The sequence below is a fragment of the Schistocerca serialis genome, chromosome 2 (assembly GCF_023864345.2).
Source record: "Schistocerca serialis cubense isolate TAMUIC-IGC-003099 chromosome 2, iqSchSeri2.2, whole genome shotgun sequence".
NCBI classification, from domain to species: Eukaryota; Metazoa; Arthropoda; class Insecta; order Orthoptera; family Acrididae; genus Schistocerca; species Schistocerca serialis.
Window position 1 is genome coordinate 147,880,419 of NC_064639.1, and position 25,518 is coordinate 147,905,936.

Below are 25,518 nucleotides of genomic sequence, written 5' to 3' on the forward strand. Positions count from 1 at the left end.
AGAGAGAACAAAGAGCGAGAGAGAGAGAGAGAGAGAGAGAGAGATAGTTAAAGACTCTAAGTCTGTCCAGGGAATAACCGGGTGGTCCAGCAAATAAAGACTCGAAGTTTCAGATCAGGTTGACGTTCTCTGGATGAGAGCTTAAGTGTTATGGTGTCTACTTGGCAGGTGAACGCCTTCGAGATCGGGCCCCATGGGCAGAGCGCGCGCAGCCTGTTCCCGGCGGCGTTCCTCATGTGCCACGACTGTGTGCCCAACACCAGCCACACGGACGACCAGCAATGCGTCCTCACCGTCAGGGCGTCCACGCGCATCCCGCAGGGGCGGCCCATCACGCTCAGCTACGCCTACACCATGCAGGTCAGTACAAACCACAGCTGCCAATCGTGAAGCACCGAATTCTGACGCACATGCCTCGACACTGGGGTATACTGGAGTACGGCTGTCTCATCTCTGGTACCTTTTTTTTTTTTTTTTTTTTTTTTTTTTTTTTTTTTTTTTTTTTTTTTTACTGTGTATGTCTAAACAGACGAGAGCTGCCAACCATGTAGCACCAATTTCAGTTGCGTATGCCTCGACGTTTGTTTACAATCGGGACCCCTCATCGCTGATGCTTTTCCGATACCATACAGCTCACAAATAACCAGAGCTGCCAACCATGAAGTACCAAATTCTTGCGCACATGCCTCGATCTTCGTGCTGGAATCTCATCGCTGGTACCTTTCTGGTGCCACGCAGGTTAGGATGAACCAGAGCTATCAACGATGAAGCGTCGTATTCTGACAGGTATACCTCGACATTCAGTTGTATTCGAGTACAGGAGTCTCATCCCTGGTATCTTTCCTGTATTACACAGGTCAGCCTGAGCCAGAGCTGCCAGCCATGAAACACCGAATTCTAGCGCAGATGCCTTATCTTTCGGGAATATTTGAGCACCAGCAAGGAACAACAGTACGTGCCATGCATATCAGAACGAACCATATCTACCACCTATTAAGCTCCGAATACACATACCTCGAAGTTCGCGTGTATTTTGAGTATGTGGTCTAACCTCTGGAGCCTGTTAACTGATAAATGCATTTTAACCTGATAGTTAAAAAAAAGTATAACTTGATTTGTTCCTTTTACGTAGTTTTCGTCTTCGTTTTCCCTGATTTCCTTAAATCGCTTAAGGTGAATTCAAGATTGGTTTCTTTCAAGGACAACGGCCAGTTTTCTTCCGCATTTCGAGCTTGTGTTCATCGCTAATGACCTAGCTGACGATAGGACGTGTAATCCTTACCTTATTATATGGATATAATAGGTAGAACGTAAAATATTGTGCCGGCCGAAGTGGCCGTGCGGTTAAAGGCGCTGCAGTCTGGAACCGCAAGACCGCTACGGTCGCAGGTTCGAATCCTGGCTCGGGCATGGATGTTTGTGATGTCCTTAGGTTATTTAGGTTTAACTAGTTCTAAGTTCTAGGGGACTAATGACCTCAGCAGTTGAGTCCCATAGTGCTCAGAGCCATTTTTTGTAAAATATTGTCGATTTTCTGACGTGATTAGCTGAAGTTATCTGAAGCTATGTGTTGTTCATTTAGTTCAGGTGGTATTGTAGTGGTATGCCCTTCCCTTCCTCCAACATTTGACTTGAGTTATCCAGCCAGTGGAAAGGGCCTTTACGAGGGAGTATTAAAGCCAAAATTTGACCGAGTTGTGGACTACCTGCGACCAAATAAGACAGAGGGGATAAACAACATTCATTCGGAATATCTAAACTGATTGGGGAAAGAGATAATCAAACGATTATTCAAATTAGTGCGTAGTATCTATAAGACTGGAGACATACCGTCTAACTTTCTGAAGGATGTCATTCACACCATCCTGCAAACAGAAAAGGCACACGAATACGAGATCTATAGCTCAATCTGCTTCACAACTCATGCATCAAAGGTCAGAGCTGCTGAAAACCATAATATGTAGAATAATAGAAAAGGGAACCGAGCAACTGTCTGGTGACGGTCAGTTTGGCTTTATCAAAAGTAAAGGCACCAGAGTCAGTGCCGACGTTGCGGAGGACGTAAGAACAAGCATGACAATATCATAGGATTTGTTGAGTCGGAAAAAGCGTTTGACAAATTGTCGAAATGCTACAAATTCTCATAAAATATATTTAACCTGTATGAAAAGATGAGTATGTGTAATATGTAGAAGAAGCAAGAAGTAGCAATAAAAATAGACAACCAAGAGTGAAATACTTAGATTGAATAGTGGGTAAGATAGATGCTGTTCAATCTAAACATGGCAGAAAAAGTTAGGGAAATAAAAGAAAGGTCCAGGAGTCGTTATTAAAATTGAGGGTGAAAGAACATCATTGATTAGATTCGCGGATGAGATACCTGTCCTCGGTGAAAGTTATAAAGACGAACAGGGCCTTCTGAGTATAGAATATGGACTGAGAGTCAACCAAATAAAGACGAAAGTAATGAGGAGCAGCAAAAGTGAAGAATTTAGGATCGCATAGTAGACGATGTGAAGGAATTCTGCTAACTTGGGAGCAAAATAACGCATGATGTAAGAAGTACAGATGATATAAGAAGCAGTCTACCATATGCAAAGAGGGAATTCTTTGTTAAAAGAAGTTTATTATTATAAATGTGGTGTCACCGCCAGACACCACACTTGCTAGGTGGTAGCCTTTAAATCGGCCGCGGTCCATTAGTATACGCCGGACCCGCGTGTCGCCACTGTCAGTGATAGCAGACCGAGCGCCACCACACGGCAGGTCTAGAGAGACGTACTAGCACTCGCCCCAGTTGTACAGCCGACTTTGCTAGGAAAGGTTCACTGAGAATTACGCTCTCATTTGCCGAGACGATAGTTAGCATATCCTTCAGCTAAGTCAATTGCTACAACCTAGCAAGGCGCCAATTATCCTTTGCTATGTATCTAATGACGCATATACTGTATCAACAAGACCAATGTTCACCAATTGTGGATTAAAGTTAAGTATTCCAGCAGCTACGTACTTTTCTTTATAGCATTCATTACGTATCCTGTTTCAGACCTCACGCCAGCCTGCTTGAGTTTAAGTGCGTGCCTTTCGGTTACCCGTCACTGTGGACTGGCTGTCTTGCCAGTCCACAACAATAAACATAGGGCTTAGTTTGATTAAATTTCTGAAAATGTACGTCTAGAGCATAATATTGTATGGAAGTGAATCGTAGACTGTGGGAAAACGACAAAACAAGAGATTAAAAGAGTTAGAGATGTGGTGTTGGGCATGATGAAACTTGTGTTGACTGATAAAGGAATGCCGGGAGTCCCCACCTCAGGAAGTTCGGCTGCCGAGTTGCAAGTCTTTTCAGTTGACGCCACGTTGGGCGACTTGCGTCTCGATGATGATGAAATGATGATGAGGTCAACACAACAACCAGTCCCTGGGGGAGCAAATCTCCGACCCGGCACGCTGCATGGAAATCAGACGCAGTGACCACTCAGCTAAGGGGGCGGACAATGGAGAAGTGAATAGAAGGAGGAAGGAACGATAGTATACGAGTTAAGGCGCTGAGGGGTTTACTGCCATAGTACTGAAGAGAACCGTAGAGGACAAAAACTGTTGGGGAAAGCAGAGATTTGAATATATCCAACAACATTGGCTGTAAGAGCGACATCGTACCAGTGGGATAGCGCAAGTGTTAGGAGCGATTTACTGTGAGTTATGCCAGACCACTGTCTAGTTGTGATCAGTCTGTAGAATCATAGTCTGTGGTAGACGATATCGAAATAAATATTGGATCACAATGACTCTGCCGCCATCACAATTTTGGTCATGCACTTTAAATATATGATCTTACAGGGTATGTTTGAGTTTTACAGACGCAGCCTTTGATTACATGGAGTAGCAATACTGATAAATGGATTTTGAGATTTCATGTTCATCAGGATGAGGCTACTAAAAGTTTATGTTGTATGCTGCCACAGTGTACGGTATCTTCGTAAAAATATAATTGTGAACGAGGAAGATTTTTATACTCAGTCTAATTTTCTCACCTTTTCTTCCGGAAGGGTATTTTTTATTCTGTGTACTTCATTTCACCGGTTGTGTCAGCTTCTCTGAATCATATCTGCAACAGATATTAGCCTAGGCACACTCACTCGCCAACCATGCGACGTTTAGAGTGACAATAATTAATGTATTTCTTTGTTTAGTGTTATTTACGTTCACTATGGCGAATATTGTCATATCATTCTCAATGGGGAGCAGTCTTCAGACGTAAAAATAACTTCGGATGTGTCCCAGGGGAGTGTTACAGGATCAGTACTTTCCACAGTATATATAAATGACGTATCAGATAACGTCGGAATTACCATAATACTCTTTGCGGATGATGCTGTTGTATAGAGAGAAATTGCGACACTAGAATACTGTAGCGAAATGCTGGAAGACCTGAAGAGGATCGGCGTTTGGCGTAGAGGATGTCAAATGACCCTCAACATAAATGTAGCGTATTGCGAATACATAGACAGAAGGATCCTTTATTGTATGAGTACACGACTGCAGGACAACCACTGGGAGCAGTTCCTTCCATAAAATGTCTAGGTGTATGCATACGAAGCGATCCGAAGTGGAATGACGATGTAAAATTAATTGCGTATAGGGCAGATGCAACACTGAGATCCTAAGGAAGCATAGTCCATCAATAAAGGAAGTTGCTTACAAAACGTTCGACCAGTAACTGAATATAGCTTACCATTATGGGACTCGTACAAAACAGGACTGATAGAGGAAACGGAAAAGATCGAAGCAAGAGCAATATGTTTAATTACAGCTTCATTTAGCGCGAAAGTGTCGCGGGGATACTCAACCAACTACAGTGGCATACGCTGCAAGAGAAGCGTTCTGCATCACGTTAAGGTCTGCTGTTAAATTTCAGATAGCGAACATTCCGAGAAGAGTCAACCAATATATTGCTTTCTGCTACGATTATCTCGCGAAAAGACCGTGAAGATAAAGCTGGGGAGATTCTTGGCACACGGAGGCTTACTAGCAATCGTTCTTCACGCGAATCATACGCAACTGGAACAGGAAAAGGCGGAACTAAAACTCGTACAAAAAGTACCCTCCGCCACACACCGCAGGGTGGATTGCGGGGTATAGACGTAGATGTACTGCGTGGATATAGTTAAATTTTCCATATTTAACACGTTATAACACGGAAACTAATTACCGTACGAGTACATATCATTACATACCGGTACAATTACTGCTACAAAAGGGGCTCAATATGGCTCCCATCAATGTCCAGAAGAGTCTGAAAGCGCAGGTTTGCATTCTGCGCAGCAGAACGAAACATGTCCGTAGGTATGCTGGCTACCTCTCTTGACATGCTGCCCTTCAGATCAGCACATGTGAGAATGCTCACCTGGTAAACCGTGTCCTTCAGATAGCCCCACAACCAGAAATCACAAGGAATGAGATCATGTGGTCGTGCCGACCAAGCATTTGGAAACGATCGGCTGATAATTCGATCGTTTCCAAATGTCTTTCGGAGAAGCAGGTGAACTTATGAACTGCACGAGCGATGTGTAGTGGGGCGCCATCTTGCATGAAAACTGTTGAGTTCAATGCGTCTCTCTCCTGTAGGATGGGTATGACATGCTGGCGAAGCATATCGCAGTAACGCTGGCCAGTCACACTGCACGGCTTGGGTCCTAGAGCGCCAACCTGTCCGAAAAAGAATGGGCCAATAATGAACGTAGCCGAGAAGCCACACCATACGGTGACACGTTCACCATACAAAGGAACTTAATACACAGTGATTGGAGGTGAAGATCCCCACACTCAGCAAATCTGTGTGTTCGTCTTACCCGTCAGAGAAAAATGAGCTTTGTCTGTCCATAGGATGGTCCAGGGCCAGCCCTCATCAACTTCAATCCTTGGAAGAAAGTGGAGAGCGAACACAACACGTCATTGTGCGTTCCGTGGTGCAAGCTACTGTACGATATGGATCTTGTACGGATACCATTTGAGAATGATTCGAAGCACCTTCCGTAAAGTGGACCATAGGATGTTCAACTATCGTGACACAGCAAGCGCACTGCCTGGCGATCGGGAATTGCTCGCAGCGTTGTCTGTCATTGCAACAGCGATTTCATGAAGTGGACGGATAAGTGTGTTTAAGGGTGTTTAATTGAGCGATGCTCAGCTCTCCAGCTGATTCGAACTCCTTCGTCATGCTCTGCACAGCAAGTGGAGAAAGAGGACACTTCCGTAATCCTTTCAGACGGCGATATTCTCGAAATGCAGCCACAGCATTATTGTTGTTTTGATAATAGAGCTTTTTGTCCCAGCTCATGTTGACATGTCAACAAGTGCACTGCGACTGGCCAGGATGTCAGACTAGGAATCACCATTACTGATCGTCGACCCTAGTGGCCATAGTAGGAACCTGACGTTGGCGCTGTGACTCATGGAAATTATGCACCCCATACTCTGGACATTAATGCTATCACGTTTGGTACTCGTAAAGTAATTAGTTTCCTTGTTATAACGTGTTAAATAGAGCGGTGGCCGAGCGGTTCTAGACTCTTCAGTCCGGAACCGTGCAGCTGCTACGGTCGCAGGTTCGAATCCTGCCTCGGGCATGGATGTGTGTGATGTCCTTAGGTTAGTTAGGTTTAAGTAGTTGTAAGTCTAGGGGACTGATAACCACAGATTTTAAGTCCCATAGTGCTCAGAGCCATTTTTTTTAGAAAGTTTAATTATAACCAACCGGTAGATGTTGATGTTGACGGTGACACAAAATAGCGCAAAATAAATTATTGCAAAAAGAAAAAGAAGAAATGGATCGAGCTGATTCCAAGTAATGTGTTCAGCGCTATCGCGGAAGTCTAAGAGACCTTCACTGTAAGTAACTGTAAGTTGCTTCTTGAGTAAAATAGCGCTTTCTGTGTAACCCATTGAGGGAACACTTTGCCGCTGGTGAACGAGCTGTCAGCAGGCGTACATCTGCAGCCAGAGGCCGGGCACCCGGAAGTACAGCGCAGAACTCTGGGGATAGGAACAGAGCAGCAAATCGTGAGCTTTACTGCCCCGCGCAGAGCCGTAAATTGACGTAATAATAGCGCGCCAGCAGAGGCGCCGTGCGGTATTTCCGGCAGTCTGCCTGCGGCCCATGCCGGCTGCGGAAGGAAGCCAGTAACTACGTCATACATAGGCATGGCCGCCCTACACGGAGGCAAACACGCAAATCCAGGTTAGAGCATTCTCCGTTGACTTAATTGTTTGCATTTCGCCCGCATCTCGTGGTCGTGCGGTAGCGTTCTCGCTTCCCACGCCCGGGTTCCCGGGTTCGATTCCCGGCGGGGTCAGGGATTTTCTCTGCCTCGTGATGGCTGGGTGTTGTGTGCTGTCCTTAGGTTAGTTAGGTTTAAGTAGTTCTAGGGGACTTATGACCACAGCAGTTGAGTCCCATAGTGTTCAGAGCCATTTGAACCATTTTTTTGTTTGCATTTCAACCACAGTTTACAAAAAAGATGCAGCACATATAACTAGAGACCGAGCGAGGTGGCGCAGTTGTTAGTACGCTGGACTTGCATCCAGGAGTACGACGGTCCTAAAACTTCAAATGGCTCTGAGCACTATGAGACTCAACTGCTGTGGTTATCAGTCCCCTAGAACTTAGAACTACTTACACCTAACTAACCTAAGGACATCACACACATCCATGCCCGAGGCAGGATTCGAACCTGCGACCGTAGCAGTCGCACGGTTCCGGACTGCGCCCCTAGAACCGCGAGACCACCGCGGCCGGCGTACGACGGTTCTAATTCGCGTCCAGCCATCCAGATTTAGGTTTACCTTGATTTCCCTTAATCACTCCAGGCCAATGCTGATAGGTTTTCTTTGAAAGGGCTCGGCCGATTTCCTTCTCCCGTTCTTGAAACATTCCTAGTTTGGGCTTTTCGTCTGTAATGACCTCGTTGTCGACGGGACGGTAAATACAAGTCCTTTGTAACCTCTCACTTTACACTCCATCGACTATCAACGCAGAGACCGATGAAAATCACATTTTAATAAATCGTTGTTTTGTCTTATTGTTGACACGTTCCTTAAGTACAACGTTCTGTCGTAATGAGTGAAACAGATTTTGATAAATTTTCTGCGGTACGTTTCTGCAACTTTGGAAACTCAAACTGTTTAAAATTAGTCTTAAAAAATATGTATCATGTTATTAGACTAATGTTGAATCATGTTAATGTGCTACACTTCTCACGAGAAGAACACGGTAAGCTTCATAACCAGATTTCCCAGAAACCTCGCTCAATGGAAGAGGCCTCAAAATAAGCGAACATGTGTTAAGTTATCCATAGATATTCGATCGCTTCTGAGCGAACGATGGTCCAAGATTTCGAGTTACTTTATCTGCCTTTTAGCGAGCAAATAGTTCATCCAAACCAGTGGCACGATGGCTAGCGTCGTTGCTTCACAATTTTGCGCCCCGTGTCGGAAACCTGATTATCATTTTTATTTTATTTTTTCATTTCTCTAATCTTGTCCGTAGAAGACTACTACGCAAATGTTTTCCAGTGCATATTGAAATAACGTTCTCCAAACGGCCGCTGTGGCCGAGCGGTTCTAGGCGCTTCAGTCTGCAACCACGCGGCTGCTACGGTCGCAGGTTCGAATCCTGCCTCGGGCATGGATGTGTGATGTCCTTAGGTTATTTAGGTTTAAGTAGATCTAAGTCTAGGGGACTGATGATCTCAGATGTTAAGTGCCATAGTGCTTAGAGCCATTTGAACCATTTGAATAATGTTCTCCTTATTCGTTAGTAATTGTACGCCTGGGAATTAATTTAAAAAATAAATGTATGGAAAAAGTAATTGAAACTATTTTCGGTGAAAGTCCTCTAGTGTATTTTATGTGCCAGTTCTTGGAAAAGTGATCCGCTATGCGAGGTTTGCCACGAAATTATTGCCAATCTTCAGCAACAGTAACGACGTTTCTTTCCCGAGTGAGAATCACTAGTACAAAGACATGGCGCTGTGGCAAGCCTGCATTCGCATGCTGGTCGTCGTGTTCGGAATTTCTGTGTTTTGAATGTTTCTACGACCGTTATCATCCAATGGAATGCACCAAATCTTCCTTAAGAATAAAAATAAGAATAAAACAAGAATTAACAATTGTTATATGCATGAAATATAAGAACATAAGAATTTATAAAGATTGTAATCCCTGAAAACACCATACAAACATATATTATTTAATAAATGTATGACACCACTGTGAACACAATAGCAATTACACAGTTAGTGTAACACCTTGGTAACCTCTAACTTGAGAAGACGGACGTGGTTAGATAAATGAAAAAATTAAATAAAATAAAAACAATAATCAGGTTTCGAACACGGGACGTAAATCTTATAAACCGAGACGCTAATAAGTATGCTACCAGATTGGCTCAGGTCATTGTGCGCCAAAAATTATCTAACTTAAGTCGATAACTTTGACGGTCGTTATCTCAGAAACGGTCGAGTATCTACGGATAAGCCAAGATAGGTGCTCGCTTATTTTGGCTATTCTTCCACTGAGCGAAGTTTTTGGGAAATCAGGTTACGGCACTTGCCGTGTTCTCCTGGTCAGTGTAATGAGCGTTGCATTGAGTACTGTGAGGCTGCGGGAATTTTGGGGCTTGGTTATGTATTGGTTTTCGTAGTCCCAGCTGCTTTATTATGTTAGAACCTTCATTTCATTTCCACGGCTTCTTACATTACGTTTTAAGCAAGGTGCCACTACAAGCTGAAAGGTATGTCTGGAATATGACAAAATTAAATGAAAAATTGCATAAGCACTAGGCTATATTATCTAGAAAAGAAAGAAGTAAATGTTACTGCTCTTCACGACAGAGCAGCGAATCAATGCTCCTAATAGCGCATATTGTCAAGTTGAGGAAGTTCAGTACACGTACTCATGTCCATTATAATTATCCGGGCTGTTATGCCGTGGTCGGTTGATGAATTCTGTGGTGATTCCCAACGTTTCGTCTCCGACTGCGGGAGACATCTTCAAGGGGGTCCGTAGCTTGATGGAAGGTCCAACACACACACTGGCTCGCTACTGACTCAGCGAGCCAGTGAGCCAGTGTGTGTGTTGGACCTTCCATCAAGCTACGGACCCCCTTGAAGATGTCTCCCGCAGTCGGAGACGAAACGTTGGGAAACACCACAGAATTCATCAACCGACCACGGCATAACAGCCCGGATAATTATAATGGACATGATATTTCCGGACGTGAAAGTTTACATTTTAGTATCAGTACACGTACTGACAACTTACTACGAGGTCACAAAACTCATGGGATACGTCCTAATATCGTGTCGTACCTCCTTTTGCCAGGTAGGGTGCAGCAGCTCTTCGTGGCTTCGACTCAACAAGTCGTTGGCCCCTTGCAGAAATATTGACCCATGCTGCCTCTACAGCCATACATAAATGCGAAACTGTTGGCGGTGCAGGATTTTCTGCACGATCTGACCTCTTGATTATGTCCCATATATTTTCGATGGGATTCATGTCGGGCGATCTGTGTGGCGACACCATTCGCTCGAACTGTCCAGAATATTCGTGTTTAGCACACTGGACTCGCATTCGGGAGGACGACAGTTCAATCCCGCGCCCGGCCATCCTAATTTAGTTTTTCCGTGATTTCGCTAAATCGCTCCAGGCAAATGCCGGGATGGTTCCTTTGAAAGGGCACGGCCGACTTCCTTCCCCATCCTTCCCTAATCCGATGAGACCGATGACCTCACTGTTTGGTCTCTTCCCCCAAACAACCCTACCCAACCCCAAACCAGAATATTCTTCAAAGCAACCGCAAAAAAAAATTGTGTCCCGTTGACATGGCGCATTCATCATCATCATCATCTTGGACAGTTTCCAGCCACTGGCTGGGTCTGTCGGGAACACAAGCCTCTCCATCGTGTTCTGTCTTTCCACCATTCCCCCTCTTCCACCTTCGTCCAGTTCTCTCCTCTTCTCGTCACACATTCCTTCACTCCCTTCACTCATCTATCTCTTGGTCTTCCTCTGGGCCTCTTCCCCTCCAGTTGCAGATCAAACATCCTCTTTGGAATTCTTCCCTCATCCATTCTCTTCATGTGTCCATACCACTGCAGTCTTGATTTTTCTATCCTGTCCTGTACTGGTTCCTCCTTTAGTCTTTCCCTCACATACACATTTCGCAATCTGTCTCGTCTTGTTACACTCAGCCTGCTCCTCTGGAACTTCATTTCGCTGGCCTGTATTCTACTTTTGTCGCTTTTGTGCATTACCCATGTCTCACTTCCGTATGCCAATATGGGGACAAAGTAGGTTCGGTATATAATTCCCTTGGATTTCTGTGGCACCTCCTTGCTCCAAATAAGCCCCCTAATGCATTTGTAGAACTGCCCTGCTTTTCTGCACCTTTCATTTATTTCCATTGCGTTTCCCCCCTTACTTTCAATCATGCTTCCCAGGTACTTGAAGTTCTCTACCACTTGTAGTTTTTCCCCTCCACAAGTTATATCCACATTTGGCCTATTCTTCTTCCTTGTTGTGACAATTATTTCACTTTTCTTTGCAGAGAAATGCATTCCATATTGTGCTGCCGTTGCCTCCCATACATCTAACTGCTCTTGCACCTCCTTCTCGCAATTTCCCCATAACATCAGGTCATCGTCAAAAAGCATTGCTTTCATTTTATGATCTCCAATTGCATCTGATACTTGCTGTAGGATTTCATCCATAACAATAATAAACAATAAAGGCGAAAGTGCACTTCCCTGTCGCAGCCCATTTTCCAGCTTGAACCATGCAGTACGTTCCCTCCCCACTTTCACACAACTCTCACTTCCCTCATACATTTTTCTGACTTTTCGTGTTATCTCTTCATCTATCCCTTTTGCGTTCAGCACATCCCAGAGCTTGTCCCTACAGATACTGTCATACGCCTTCTCAATATCTAAAAAGGACATGGCTCATTATCATCCATAAAAATTACATCGTCGTTTGGGAACATGAAGTCCATGAATGGCTGCAAATGCTCTCCAAGTAGCCCAACATAACAATTTCCAGTTAATTATCGATGTAAACACAGCCCATACTGTTATGGAGCCACAGCCAGCACGCACGATGCCTTGTTGACAAACTGGATCCATGAGTTAGTGGGGTCAGAACTACACTTGAATCCAACCATCAGCTCTTACCATCTTAAATCGGGACTCACCTGACCAGGCCACGTTTTCCAGTAGTCTAGTGTGCAACCGATGTGGTCACGAGCCCAGGAAAGGCGCTGTTAGCAAAGACACTCACATCGGTCCTCTGCTACCATAACCCATTAACGCCAAATTTCGCCGCACTATCCTGAGGGATACGATGGTCATCCGTCGCACATTGGTTTCTGCGGTTAGTCCACGCAGTGTCGCTTATCTGTTAGCACTGACAACTTCTATCAAACGAGGCTGCTCTCGGTCGTTAAGTGAATGTCGTCGGCCATCGCGTTGTCCGCCGTGAGAGGTGATGCCTGAAATCTATTATTCTCGGCACCCTCTTGACACTGTGGATCTCGGAATTTTGAGTTCCCTACGACTTCCGACATGGAACGTCCCATGCTTCTAGCTCCAGCTACCAATCAGCTTTCAAAGTCTGTTACTTCCCGTCGTGCGGCCATAATCACGTCGGAGACGTTTTCACATCAGTCACCTGAGTACAAATGACGGGTCCGCCAAAGCATTCCCTTTTTATACGTTGTGAACGCTATTCTACCGCCTTCTGTATATGTGCACATCGCTACCCCATGACTTTTGTCACCTCAGTATATGATAATACTTCCGTATCGTGAGGCACAGTAAACATACGTTGACAATTAATTTAAATGCATTTTAAATACGAACATTTTAGGTGCTTGAAACTATATGTACAACTACTGGCAGAAATTGTATATCTATCTGCATATTTTAAAGCATTAACCAATGTATTACCCCAACCTTTAGGCAGCTAATATACGTAGCATGTAATCGTAATACCCCCTGCCATGTAAAGTTTGCTCTCATACACACACACACACACACACACACACACACACACTTTCTCTCCCTCTTCCTCTCCTTCTGCCTCCAGCCTGCCACATCTCTCTATTAATCCCAATCAAATATTGTCTTTTATATATAATTTTACTGCTGTAGCCAATATGATTATTGTACTCAAAGTCTGTAACATTTCACCTGATTGTCATTAACAAGTATGAAGTTTAAGCCATTTTAACATTTCAACTGACTGTATAAACGAGTATGAAGTTTAAGCTGTTTTAACTTGTCAAAATCTGATTTATATACCACATGAAGTACACATACATGTTTCCAACAAACACCTCCAAATCCTTTAAATTATTCTTCTGTAATAATGTTGTTACGATGTATATTCTTTGTACTTTGCGTTTATGTCTTCTCTTCTGCTATACGAACCTTGCACCCAGCACATTCCAGACGCCATATTTGTTTATAAATATGACAGTATACATGTGATGTGTTACGACAGCGAAAGGAACCTGTGACCAGTGGAGGTACTCTATTTTACTTATTTTTATGTTTATCGTTAGATATCAGTTTAATTTTTGTCAGAAGAAACCCAAAACCATGTTCTGAAATAGTGTATTGTTTCTCCACTAGACAGTGCCACAAGTTCCTACAAAAAATCGTAACACAACGCACACACAAATGTCATACTAACTAATCTAAGTCCACCCGATGATGGAGGTTTAAACCTTTGAAACGCGTCCGGGAAATAAATAGAACGGTGACTGGTAACAGTAAACTTGTTGTTTCATTTAATTAATTAAATGCATTTGTTATTTAATACTTCCTATTTGGCACCACAGTCTCTCCCCACACTTTCTCTGTTCACTCAAAATCGTGCTCCTTTCCAGGATGTTGGAGGGTTGGTGGAGGAGGGCGGGGGTTGTGACGCTCATTCTGTAATGGTTCCTTCCAGGAAAAAAAAACGTCAAAATGTGGTCATAGCTGCAATGTGCCGGCTTATAAGTGGAGCTTCCTCTGGCCGGACAGATCCCTGTCCCCTTCGCCCCCCCCCCCTACAAACACACTCACACACACACACACACACACACACACACACACACACACACACACACACACTCACCCCGCCTCTCTCCCCATGCCAAGTGCCACGGCCGTTTTTTTCGCTCAAAGAACAACACAAGATTGCAGTTTCCTTGCAAACTGTTGCATCTCGTTACTTGTAAATATTTTTAAGAAGAATTTAGATATATATCGAACATTATTTGCGATGCATGTGATAAATAAAATCCAATGGTTGGGGTGCCACACTTGAACATTGAGGTAACCTTGTTGCTGCTTTTCGTGACAGCATAATTATTATATTAAAACAATATTTTTCGTGAAACGAATACCGAAAAATGAAGTTACTACACATAACAGCCTGGTAAAACAAAACAGTAACAATAGAAGCTTGGAAAATACGAGAAAAAAGCGGCGCCCTGTATCCAATTAAAGGCCTTGCTTAGTTGACGTCAAAGTGAGGAGGCGCACACATTCAGTTCTCAGATAGACGCAACAAACGTGGGACGAGCTCGTGGGTAGGCATCACGTATGACGGGCGTGCAATCCGATGCGTGTATATTCTGAGACGCATTCGTAGCTTCTACAAGCAACGGAGCCAAATGTAGCTCACTTGTACACAAAACTGTACCATTTCATCTGTCGGATCAGGATTCAGTATTGCTGCGGTATTGACAGCAGCCGCTTTTCTGGGGGGTCATTGTTCAGTAACAGATTTTGTTACACTGCCTCAGCGCTGTACGTAGGTGGTAATCAAACACAAGTCTTCTCGCAGGACATTTAATCCATCTGCCTGATGTAGCACACACACACACACACACACACACACATGTAACTGATTTTGACTGGGACCATGGCCAACTTGGTACCAGAAGAAAATTAAAGTAGTTCCAGTCACCTAGTTCCGACCAAACTTTTTGGGAGATTTTCCTGCATTTACAGACGAATACCAAAACTAGAATTTACACTTCAGATTTTCTCCGTCCATTCCATTGGGATATTTCGGTGAAAGGAACGAAGTTGCCCAACAACCCACTCTCCTCTCATGTGTAGCGAGCGAAAGACATAAAAAATAATTATAAAATCGGCAAATTTTTAATGTTTGAAGTTCAGTTTACTATTTCTAGGATATTTGAGATGGGTGAAGTACCCACAGACTTAAGGAGGAATGTAACTGGTCTAATTCCAAAGAAAGGAGGTGTTAAGAGATGTGAATAGTACCGAACTATCAGTTTAACAAGCTACGGTTGCAAAATGCTGACATGATTTATTTTACAGAAAAATTCAAAAGAAGCCGGCTTCAAAGAGGTCAATTAGGGTTCCGCAGAAATGAAGGAACACTCGAGGCAATAGTTACCTTAAGACTCATCTTAGGAGATAAGTTAAAGAAAGGCAACGCAGAGCTGGTCGCAGGTGATGCCCCAAAAACGACCAGCTTTGCGAAAGAAGCGGCGACACTTTCTGCGCAACCCACCCATCATATTGCACGACAATGCGCGGGCGCATACAGCGCAAGCTGTAGCTGCTCTGTTCGGCCGATGAGACTGGGAAGTACTGTAGCATCCACCATTCTCCCCTGACGTAAGTCCTTGTGACTTTGATTTGATTCAGAAGATGAAGGAACCACTTGGTGGCCTCTCGCTTCAGAACTGTTCCAGAGATTCGACAGGCAGTAGACCACTCCATTCGCACCACCAACAGAAAAGGCTCTGCTAACGGAATACTACGCCTTCCACATCGCTGGCAACGGGTTCTACACAAGCTGGTGACTACTTTGAAGGACAGTAACAGGTGCAAACATGTTACTCTTTTGTATCGATTGTGAATAAATAGTTGCCACCATTTAAGTTCCAACCCTCCTACTTCGTAAGCCTGTCTGTCTGCACGCCCTGTAATGTATCTATAGACGTCCCAGTACCTATTCGATAGTTTAAAGTCGCCTTCAACTAATACTGCATAATCTAGGCATTTCCGCGCTACTGATCATAGACTTTCTTTGAATGACTCTCAAATTGTCACAGAGAAATCCAATAATTAATTTGATTACACTTAGACCTGTTATATATGGCCAGATAACTTCACTGCCACACTCAAATTCCACCTCAGTAGAGACAATATTTTTGTCAACTACAGTGAACACTCACGCTCCTATGAAGTCTAATTTCAATACACGTTCCATGAATCGCTAACTATCTCAGAGCGTTTTACATCGGACTTCCAGTCAGCTCTAGTTTATGAAAATAATTTAAACACGAGAAGTTCCCTGGAAGGCATTAAATTCGGGAAATTAGTTACGAATACTTCGACAATTTACTGATAAAATTTTGACGGTCAAAGTATCATAACTCTAAACGTGGTCTGGTTTTGCTATCAGCTTGTCGTCTTCGGAGTGTTTATCAGAGTATCACAAACTACCGCCTAACCTATGAAACCCCTCTGTGCACTCGCCATGTACTCTGCTAGCCGCGTAGCTGTTTCCTTTGTGTAGTGCCACTCAGACCTATCAAGGGGAGTTCTACAGTTCACCACCAGATACCATAGGTCCAGGAATCTGCAGCCAAGACCGTCACAGATGTCTACGATTGAAACCCTCCATACGACTCCAAACCAAAGGATCCCGATCAACTCTGGAAAAAATTCTGACTATTGCGAGCTGTGCTTGCACCCAATATGCGAGGCCAGCAGCCTTCACCACTTCCAGAAGCCACCCATATGAACTGAGGGTGACCTCAGAAACCACATGATTGGCGTCGTTGGAGACGATGTGAACCACAGCTTGCAGGCGACTGCACCCAGCAAGCTCGATAGACACAGGCAAGGCCTCCCCCACGTCTGTGAAGGGGTCTACAATCACATGTACCGAATGTACACTCGACTGCACAAAAAGCAGGCCACCCCCAAATTCCGATGTGTAGGCAACACCTGACTATATGCAACCAGCATAGCACAACTGTGTCTCAGGTCCTCTAAACCCTCTGCAGAATAGTCGTTTGACTACACACACACACACACACACACACACACACACTGGGTACCACATGAGACCAGTAGGGAACACTGTCCGCGCCCGTTTACTGAGTGGTCAGCGCTACAGAATGTCAATCCTAAGGGCCCGGGTTCGATTCCCGGCTGGGTCGGAGATTTTCTCCGCTCAGGGACTGGGTGTTGTGTTGTCCTAATCATCATCATTTCATCCCCATCGACGCGCAAGTCGCCGAAGTGGCGTCAAATCGAAAGACTTGCACCCGGCGAACGGTTTACCAAACGGGAGGCCCTAGTCACACGACATTTACATTTTACTAAGAATACTGCTCTTTATGGCAGCCAGTCCAGACGTAAAATAATAACATCATACAATAAATATTAGAATACATGTTATTAGAGATAAGATAGTCCCTAACGCTTGTAACTTAAACTTCATTGCAGTAAGTGCACTGCAGAAGCCTTATCACATCCATTAAATGACATGACGAGTTGCTGTTCGTGATCTGAATTTGTAGTCACTTTTAACCATACAAAGCTTGTGTGTCTCATTGAGACTCGACTAGGCACAATGAGACCTAAAATATCGAAGTTTTAACCATTGTCAGTTTACATGGCCGAATGTTCAAACCTGGAAATAAATGAAGATACGTTTAGCACTGCAGCGGGAACCCCCTGAAGCTTATATTGCCCCTGAGAAGTAACCACGAAAGGTATGTGATAAAGTGCAACGCATAAGTTTGAAACGCCATGAAGTAACGTTGTGGTAATGCACGGGGAGTAGAACCTAGTACCTATATGAATTCTTAACCAAGGATACCAGATGTCAGATATTAAATATGTTCAACCATAGCGTGATATTGGTACCTGAAACGAAGATACAAATAGTTCTTACCTGACCGGGGTTCGAACCAGGCGCCTTTCGCTATTGTGTTATAGCTACGAATAGACATGAAATATTTGTTGTTTCTTCACCAGTAGCGAGATTTGCACATGTTCCACTAGACGTAATGCAACGGTTGGTTCTGTGCTGCCTGAGACTCCAATCTTGTGCATAACGTCGTTGTTCACCCCACACGAAGAGGACCAAGTATCGAATTCCCTTCCATTCTTAATTAGGATTGCGGCGTTGGTAGAGACTTGGAGGAGTTGGGCACCACGAGGAAAGAACGAAATGCTGGAACAGTGTCATCTCGAAGAAAAGAAAAATTGGAATCGGAACTCGAATTCGAGTCCATGCCAATATTTTCAAAATCTCAAGGTCACTTAAAATAGGAAATGAAGGTCCTGTGACCTTACATCCTATGAACTTACTTGACAATTGATTCGTGAACTAAAATTACATTACTACTATAAGAAAGCTTACTAGAGACAGAGTTTCTGAAAGCAGCGACTTCCACCTCTCTACCATAACTAATCTAACCCTGATCCAGTCAGTAGTAAGTGGACTTGTTTAATTTGATTTAGAATCACGGCACAGTCCTGCGTTCTTTACATGGCGTTACTGGAGTTGTTGAGGGCATTTTTGTGGCTGTTAAAAGCCTCCAGAGAGAATCGAGCCCCACGAACCAACTACAGCTGACGCTCTTTGGAATTGCGTTCTTGAAGCCTAGGAGGAAGTGTCGTCTTCAAGCTGTTACATCCGACGGCTTATAGATTTTATGCCAAGACGCATGAAAGAAGTATAAAACAAGGTGGGATTTTGTATAAAATATTGGGGTCCTTAAAAAGTTTTGTTATCTCATGTTTTTCCTCATTTTTTCTCATAGTGAGATCACTTGGCACAGATAAAATAAAATTTGAGTTATTTTCCTTGGGGTTTCATTTTTCCTCATAGTGAGATCACATGGCACAGATAAAATAAAATTTGAGTTATTTTTCCTTGGGGTTTCCTTTTTAATTGAAGTGAGTTTCTTTTGAATATACAGCTTGTTAAATATTACATTTTTAATTCATTTATACCCCGTCTAGATACAAAGTAATCAGTTTAGATGTACGTTTAAAGGTATTTTGTGCAATTTCATATACATCTCTCTCTTTCCCTCCATCCATTAATACTCCCTCCGCCCTCCAAAAATTACGCAAACGATTCCATCTTACATTTATTCATTGTTAATTTTTCCTCCATTCTCTCTCTCTCTCTCTCTCTCTCTCTCTCTCTCTCACACACACACACACACACACACACACACAATGTCATCTCAATTGCCCTTCTACTCCATTCTCACAAAACGTTACAAAAAAAAAAAAACCTATTGGTTTCCATTGATACTATATGTTGTCCTTAATTTCTGCTTTCTTTACTGTCCTCCGTCGTTCCTCTCAAAACCTATGAAACCGTATTCTTTTATATCCCCTTGCCTATAATCTATTCTTCGCTCTGAAAACATTTCTTTCTTTTCTCCCTCTCCTAAGATAAAACGAATTGTGAGATACGTATAAGTAAGGATTACTTTGCAAGTTTTTCACTCTTATTTTGCGCTTCTGAACTATCCATTCCTACATCCCTCCTTCCTTCCTGTTACACCTCCCTTGACATATGCATCCACATCTACATGAACACTCGGCAATTTACAGTTTAGTACTTGGCAGGGGGTTCCTTGAACCAGTCATATTATTTCTCTACCGTTCCACTCTCAAAAAGTGCATGGAAATAATGAACAACTAAACATTACCGCGCAAGCACTGACGTCTCTTAACACAATGCTGATGTTTCCTATGTATGTTGGGGTAAACAAAATAACGTAGCGTTCAGCGGAGGAGGTTGGCGATTGGAATTTAGTGAAAACACGTAGCCCCAATGTAAAACGCCTACGTTTCAATGATTTTGATCCTAACTCGTTTATCATATCCGTGACACAATCTCTCCTACTTCGTAATAATACAAAACGAGCTAACCTTCTTTGAATTTTTCGATGTCTTACGTCAGCCCTATCTCATACGAATCCCATACCGCTTGGGAATACTCATGAAGAGGACGGACAAGTGTCTTGTAGGCGGTCACTTTAATTGATTTGTTGCATCTTCTACGTATTCTGCCAACAAAGCGCTGTCTTTGCGTATCCTACCATATTTTCCATATGACGGTTCCAATTTAAGTTATTCATGACCGTAACTCCTGGATATTAAGTTGAATCGACAACCTTTAAATGTGACTGGTTTATCGCGTAAGTGAACTTTAACGGACTTCTTTTGTTATTCATGTGGCGAACCTCACACATTTCATTGTTTAGGGTCAACTGTCACGTTTTGCACTGTGAAGATATATTTCCAAATCATTTTGCAATTCGCTTTGCTCTTCTGAGGAGTTTATTAGACGGCAGCTTTGCTTGGTACAGATCCATGAGAAATATTCTGATTATCTGCTAATCACTTTACTTGTGGAACCACACTCATTACTTCCGTTTCACTAGGTGATGTCCCGTGTTACTGCGAACTGCGACCTTTGAGACAGGAATTCACGAATCCAGTCGCACAACTGAGACAATAGCCCGTAGGAAAGCAATATAATTGGAAGCCGCTTATGAAGAATGAAACCGAAAGCGTTTTTGGAACTCTATGAATACGGAATCAATTTGAGAGTCACTGTGCGCAGTACATAGAGTGATGCTTTCCAATCCATGTTGGTTTGATGTCAATACGTAATATATTTCTGGGTATTTCATAAAGTTGGAACAAATTATTTGTTCGCACTTCCTGCTACATGTCGATGTCAATGAAAAGAATCTGTAATTCAGTGGGTTGCGTTTATTTTCTTTGTATGTATTGCGATGGTCTCTGCAAATTTCCGTTATTTCCCTCACACGAAATACTAGAATACTGCCCAAGACGTCGCAGGAAAAGTAATTAAGCCGCTGCATCGTTGATGCACAAGAAGCACTCCTAAATTGTTAGCCCACTGGCATTGCCTGTAGAAACATAATCGTCCTGCTATAACTATGATAGGCTCATGACAACATAGTGGAACAAGTCTAGTGACTCTTTGATAATTTTGTTAGTTGCTGGAACGACAGAGAATTATCTTACAAGATTTACTTGATATTTTCGTGGTATACCAATCAAAGATTCTGAATGAATTCCGCTTTGTCATCGACGAATCAAGTATATGTTTGCAGACAGGGGAGATTACTTTCACGAAGCAACTACAGCTAATCTCGTTGTCTACATTGCGAATTATCTGTATCAGCCATCACGAAGGCATTGAGGAGGGGATGAACGCTGCAGCTGGTCGCTTGCTCCATAAAACTGTTGACGCACTGTAAAGAGTAAGAGGCAGCAGCTCTCAGTTCCAAACTGGCGCAAGAGTAACATTTTACCTCCTCTGTGACAGAGCTACAAATAGCTATACGATATTCAGAACGACATCTTTAGAAATTTTGTCATCATAAGACGTCTCGCTGCGCAGATCTAGAGGTAAGAAACATAAAATACTGCGGAACTGCTACTGAAAATACACAAATGTGTTATTGAAATCGTATCACTGAATACTCCGTCAACTTAGTTTCATTCAGCAGCTACTCTGACAGCCACAATGCGTATTTAGATGTAGTCTGGTAAAGCAGCATGAGTATGACAAAAGACTTCACGTTTAATGAAGACAGCCACCCTGGCATGCTCTCTGGGGTATCCTGGGATGCCAAATTCTCATTAATATTTGTTTATATGTGCGAAAATCTCGTCTCTAAAGTGATGTAGATGGTTGCCTATCTGCCGCGCCAGGCCGCCTTGTTAAAACTAGAGTACTATATTAGCGTAGTGCATATTAATAACGTTTCCCGTTAGGTTATTGAACAAAATAGACACGGATATCAGAGATACTGCAACAATATATTCACCTCGTTATCGAAAACCTTCTAATGATGCGCAGGTAGCTTTTCGATCCCACGGATGTAGCGACTTGTTGATTCTGAGCTAAGCCACGTTTAAAGCGCAATCATCAAGACAAAAGAAACAAAAACTAACGTTCTTGGTGGTTGATCGATAAGGGGCGAGGAAGGTAAACATATCCGGGTAGATCAGAAGACATGCGGTAGACAAGTCCGTCAACCAAGCTCCTTGGTGCTGTCTTCCAGATCGCATTTATTACTCTCCGTCGAAAGGGATCTAATTTGTTGGTAACAAATGTCATCTGCAAAGGACACATCTCTGTGAAGCTGTTCGTAACACAAAACACCTTCTTTGTGCCACCAGAAAAATAACAATACATTTTGTTGACATATCTAGGCCATCGTTCGCGATAATGTTTGTTATGGCTTACCCACTGTTTTCTCCTTATGAAATGACCATACGGTACTTTAATCGCTATCAGGCTGCAATGATTTAGGTTTATCGACACCTCTTTAAATCTATTATGGCAAACGCCAGGATCAGTCCATTGAAAGGGGACAGACGATTTCCCTCCCCATACTTCCCACAATCTCGTTTTCGACTAGACGTTGTACCGTAATACTCCTTCTTTTGTTTTAACCTCAATATGGTTACTGAAGGCAAGTGTAGCACGTAGGTTAACTGGTCGTCACACTTGCCAATTATCGGATACCATGGTAGTAAATCGTTGGAACGTCTTTCGCCGACACCTGTTTGTCTTCCTGAATGTGGTGATTAATTCATCTCAAAACGACACAACTTGACCTTCCCGGTAACACTCCCTCTGTACAGGGCGCAGGTGTTGCGAATTTCCCCCACTGCTTTCACCCTTTTATTAAACTCGAACAGAACACATGTGAAAATCGGTGGATGGTTGGACTGAGGCTAGCTTGTAATTGCTAAGGTGTGGGTTCGATTCCCGCTGGGGGTTCAAATTTTGTAACAGCCACAAATATGCCCTCATCACCTTCAGTAACGCCATGTAAAGAACGCAGGAGTTGTGCCGTGGTTCCAAATCAACATTAAACACGTCCATTTGCTACTGCCTGGCTCAGTGTTTGATTCGTTTTGGTAGTCAGAGGCGGAAGTCGCTGCTTTCAGAAACTCTGTCTCTAGTAAGCTTTCTTATAGTAGTAATGTTATTCTAATTCACGAATCAATCGTCATGTAAGGTCATAGGACCTTCATTTCTTATTTTAAGTGACCTTGAGATTTTGAAAGTATTGGTTCTCCACTGGGACTCGAGCTCCGATTCTAATTTCTCTCTGGATTTGAACTCTTCGAGATGATACTGTTCCATTTCGTTGTTTCCTCACGATGCCCAACTCCTCCAGGTCTCTACGAACGCCAGGATCCAAACTACGATTCAAAGGGAATTTGATAGTTGACACCTCTTCGTGTAGAGTCAACAACGACGATACGCACAGAGTTGGAGTTTCAGGCAGCATAGAACTATTCGTTGTGTTACCTCTAGCCGCACATGTGCACAGCTGGTAAAGAAACAATAAATATCTCATGATTATTCGTAGCTATAAGACAATAGCGAAAGGTGCTGGGTTCGAATTCCTCGCAGGCAAAAATTATTTGTATCGTCGTTTCAGGTTCCGATATCACGCTATTGGCGAACATATTTAATATCTGACATCTGATTGTGCTTCGTTAACAATTCATATAGGTTCTGGGCTCTACGCCCCTTCCATCACCACAGCTTTACTTCATGGCGTTTCACACGTGTGCGTTGCACTTTATTACATATCTTTCGTAGTTACTTCTCAGGGCAATATAAGCTTCACTGGGTTCCCAGTACAGTGTTAAACTTATCATTTATTTCCAGGTTCGGACATTCGGCCTTGTAAACTGACACTGGTGAAAACTTCGATATTTTAGTTCTCTTTATGCCTAGTCGAGTCTCGATCAACACGCAAGCTTTGTTTGGTTAACAGTGGTTTCAAATTCAGATCACGAACAATGCATTTAATGCGTGTGAAGTTTAAAACGCGTTTTCTGATATTTGTTGTATCGCGGTAGAAGTTCACATCTTAATTGACTGCCATAATGAGCAGTGTTCTTTCGTGCTCTCTTGTGGTACACGCAATGTGTATAGTCAAACGACTGTATACTACGGTGCTTCGGCGTTTAGAGGACCTGCAATACAGCTACTTTATGTTGGCTGCGTTCAGGAGTGGCCCACGCTGTTTGCTGTCAACTTTACATTGGCGTTCTTTCCGGCCCTGAACGTTATTTCCCTAAGGGGCTCCGTAACACGCACAAGTTGGAGCTCCCGGTAACTAGCACACCGCTCCCCTTGTGCCTGCTCTGACCCTGCTGAAGGAGCGGCCACGTGTCCACTCACTGGGCGAACAGGCGCGGTCACACCGCCAGTCTCCACATTGGCCCTCCGCCACGAACGATGTGAACGTGTTAGCACCTGCCATTCACCCTGCGGTGAGGACGGATCAACCGCGGCGTAACCGCAGTTACTATAAAATGCCTCGGCAGCAGGGCCTATGGTCAATACAAGCGACACCTGAGGTGTCCCACGCGAAGCGCCAAATCCTCTTCCACCGCTACACCCCCAGGCAAGCAGCCTCAAGACCACCGACCGTAGCCAAGAGCGTCTTCAACTTTCCGCGAACTGCAGCCAGCTCCTCCTTCGTCCACACACAGCCTGCACACATTCTACCCATCCTAGCAAGACTAACTTAAGAATTAACTGTAAAAGCACAGGCAGAAACCTAAATATGCAACATGCTACTTTCCTGACATGTCATCGATGGAGGCCGTCGCCTTATGAGCTGTGTAGCTGGCTGTTCAGAAGAAATGACAGCTGCGTTACTGACTGCTTGACTCTACACTCTACAGTAACAAAAACTCGAAATTACATCTCTTAAATACAAAAACACGCACAGAATTTAAGAAATATACTACTAAGAAAACATAGTAAAAGCTAAATACGTAACTTGCAGCTCTGCGGGTGTGTAATTGATAATCTCTTAAAAAGAGGTTATAAGACAAACATCAACAAAATAAAAATTTAATATACTCGAATTAGATGAAGCGATGCTGAGGGAATCAACATAGAATGTGACACTAAACGTAGCAAATGAGTTTTGCTATTTGACAGCAAAGTAACTTGTGGTGGCCGAAGTAGAGAGGATATAAATTCAGACTGGAAACAACAAAAAGACAGTTTTGAAAGACAGAAATTTGTTAATATCAAATATAAATTTAAGTGTTAGGAAGCCTTTCTGATGGTATTTGTCTGGAGTGTCGCCTTCTACGGAAGAGAAAAGTGTTCGATAACCAGTTCAGATAAGAAGAGAATAGTACCGTTTGAAACGTGATTTAAAAAGTAAATTCACATTATTGTGACAGGTCAAGTAATTTTTATTAAGTGATGCACTATACTTCAAAGTGACACAGATACAATACCCTATTTTTGCATCTTAGCCAACAAGTCTCTGTAAATAGCGGGTGGAAGTTCTACCAGTCGTTCAGTTTCTCGACTATAGAAATCCGCTCCTCGATCACGGGACCATTCGAGAACCGC

General features: G+C 43.3%; 1 protein-coding gene across 1 annotated transcript in view; it reads left to right on the forward strand.

The window, feature by feature from the left end:
• LOC126456862 (SET domain-containing protein SmydA-8-like) overlaps positions 1-25,518 on the forward strand; it is a 283,466-nt gene that overhangs the window by 230,337 nt on the left and 27,611 nt on the right. The window contains exon 5 of the mRNA XM_050092678.1: positions 169-360. Within this exon, the coding sequence (XP_049948635.1) occupies positions 169-360 (192 nt within the window). The remainder of the gene's footprint in view (positions 1-168; positions 361-25,518) is intronic.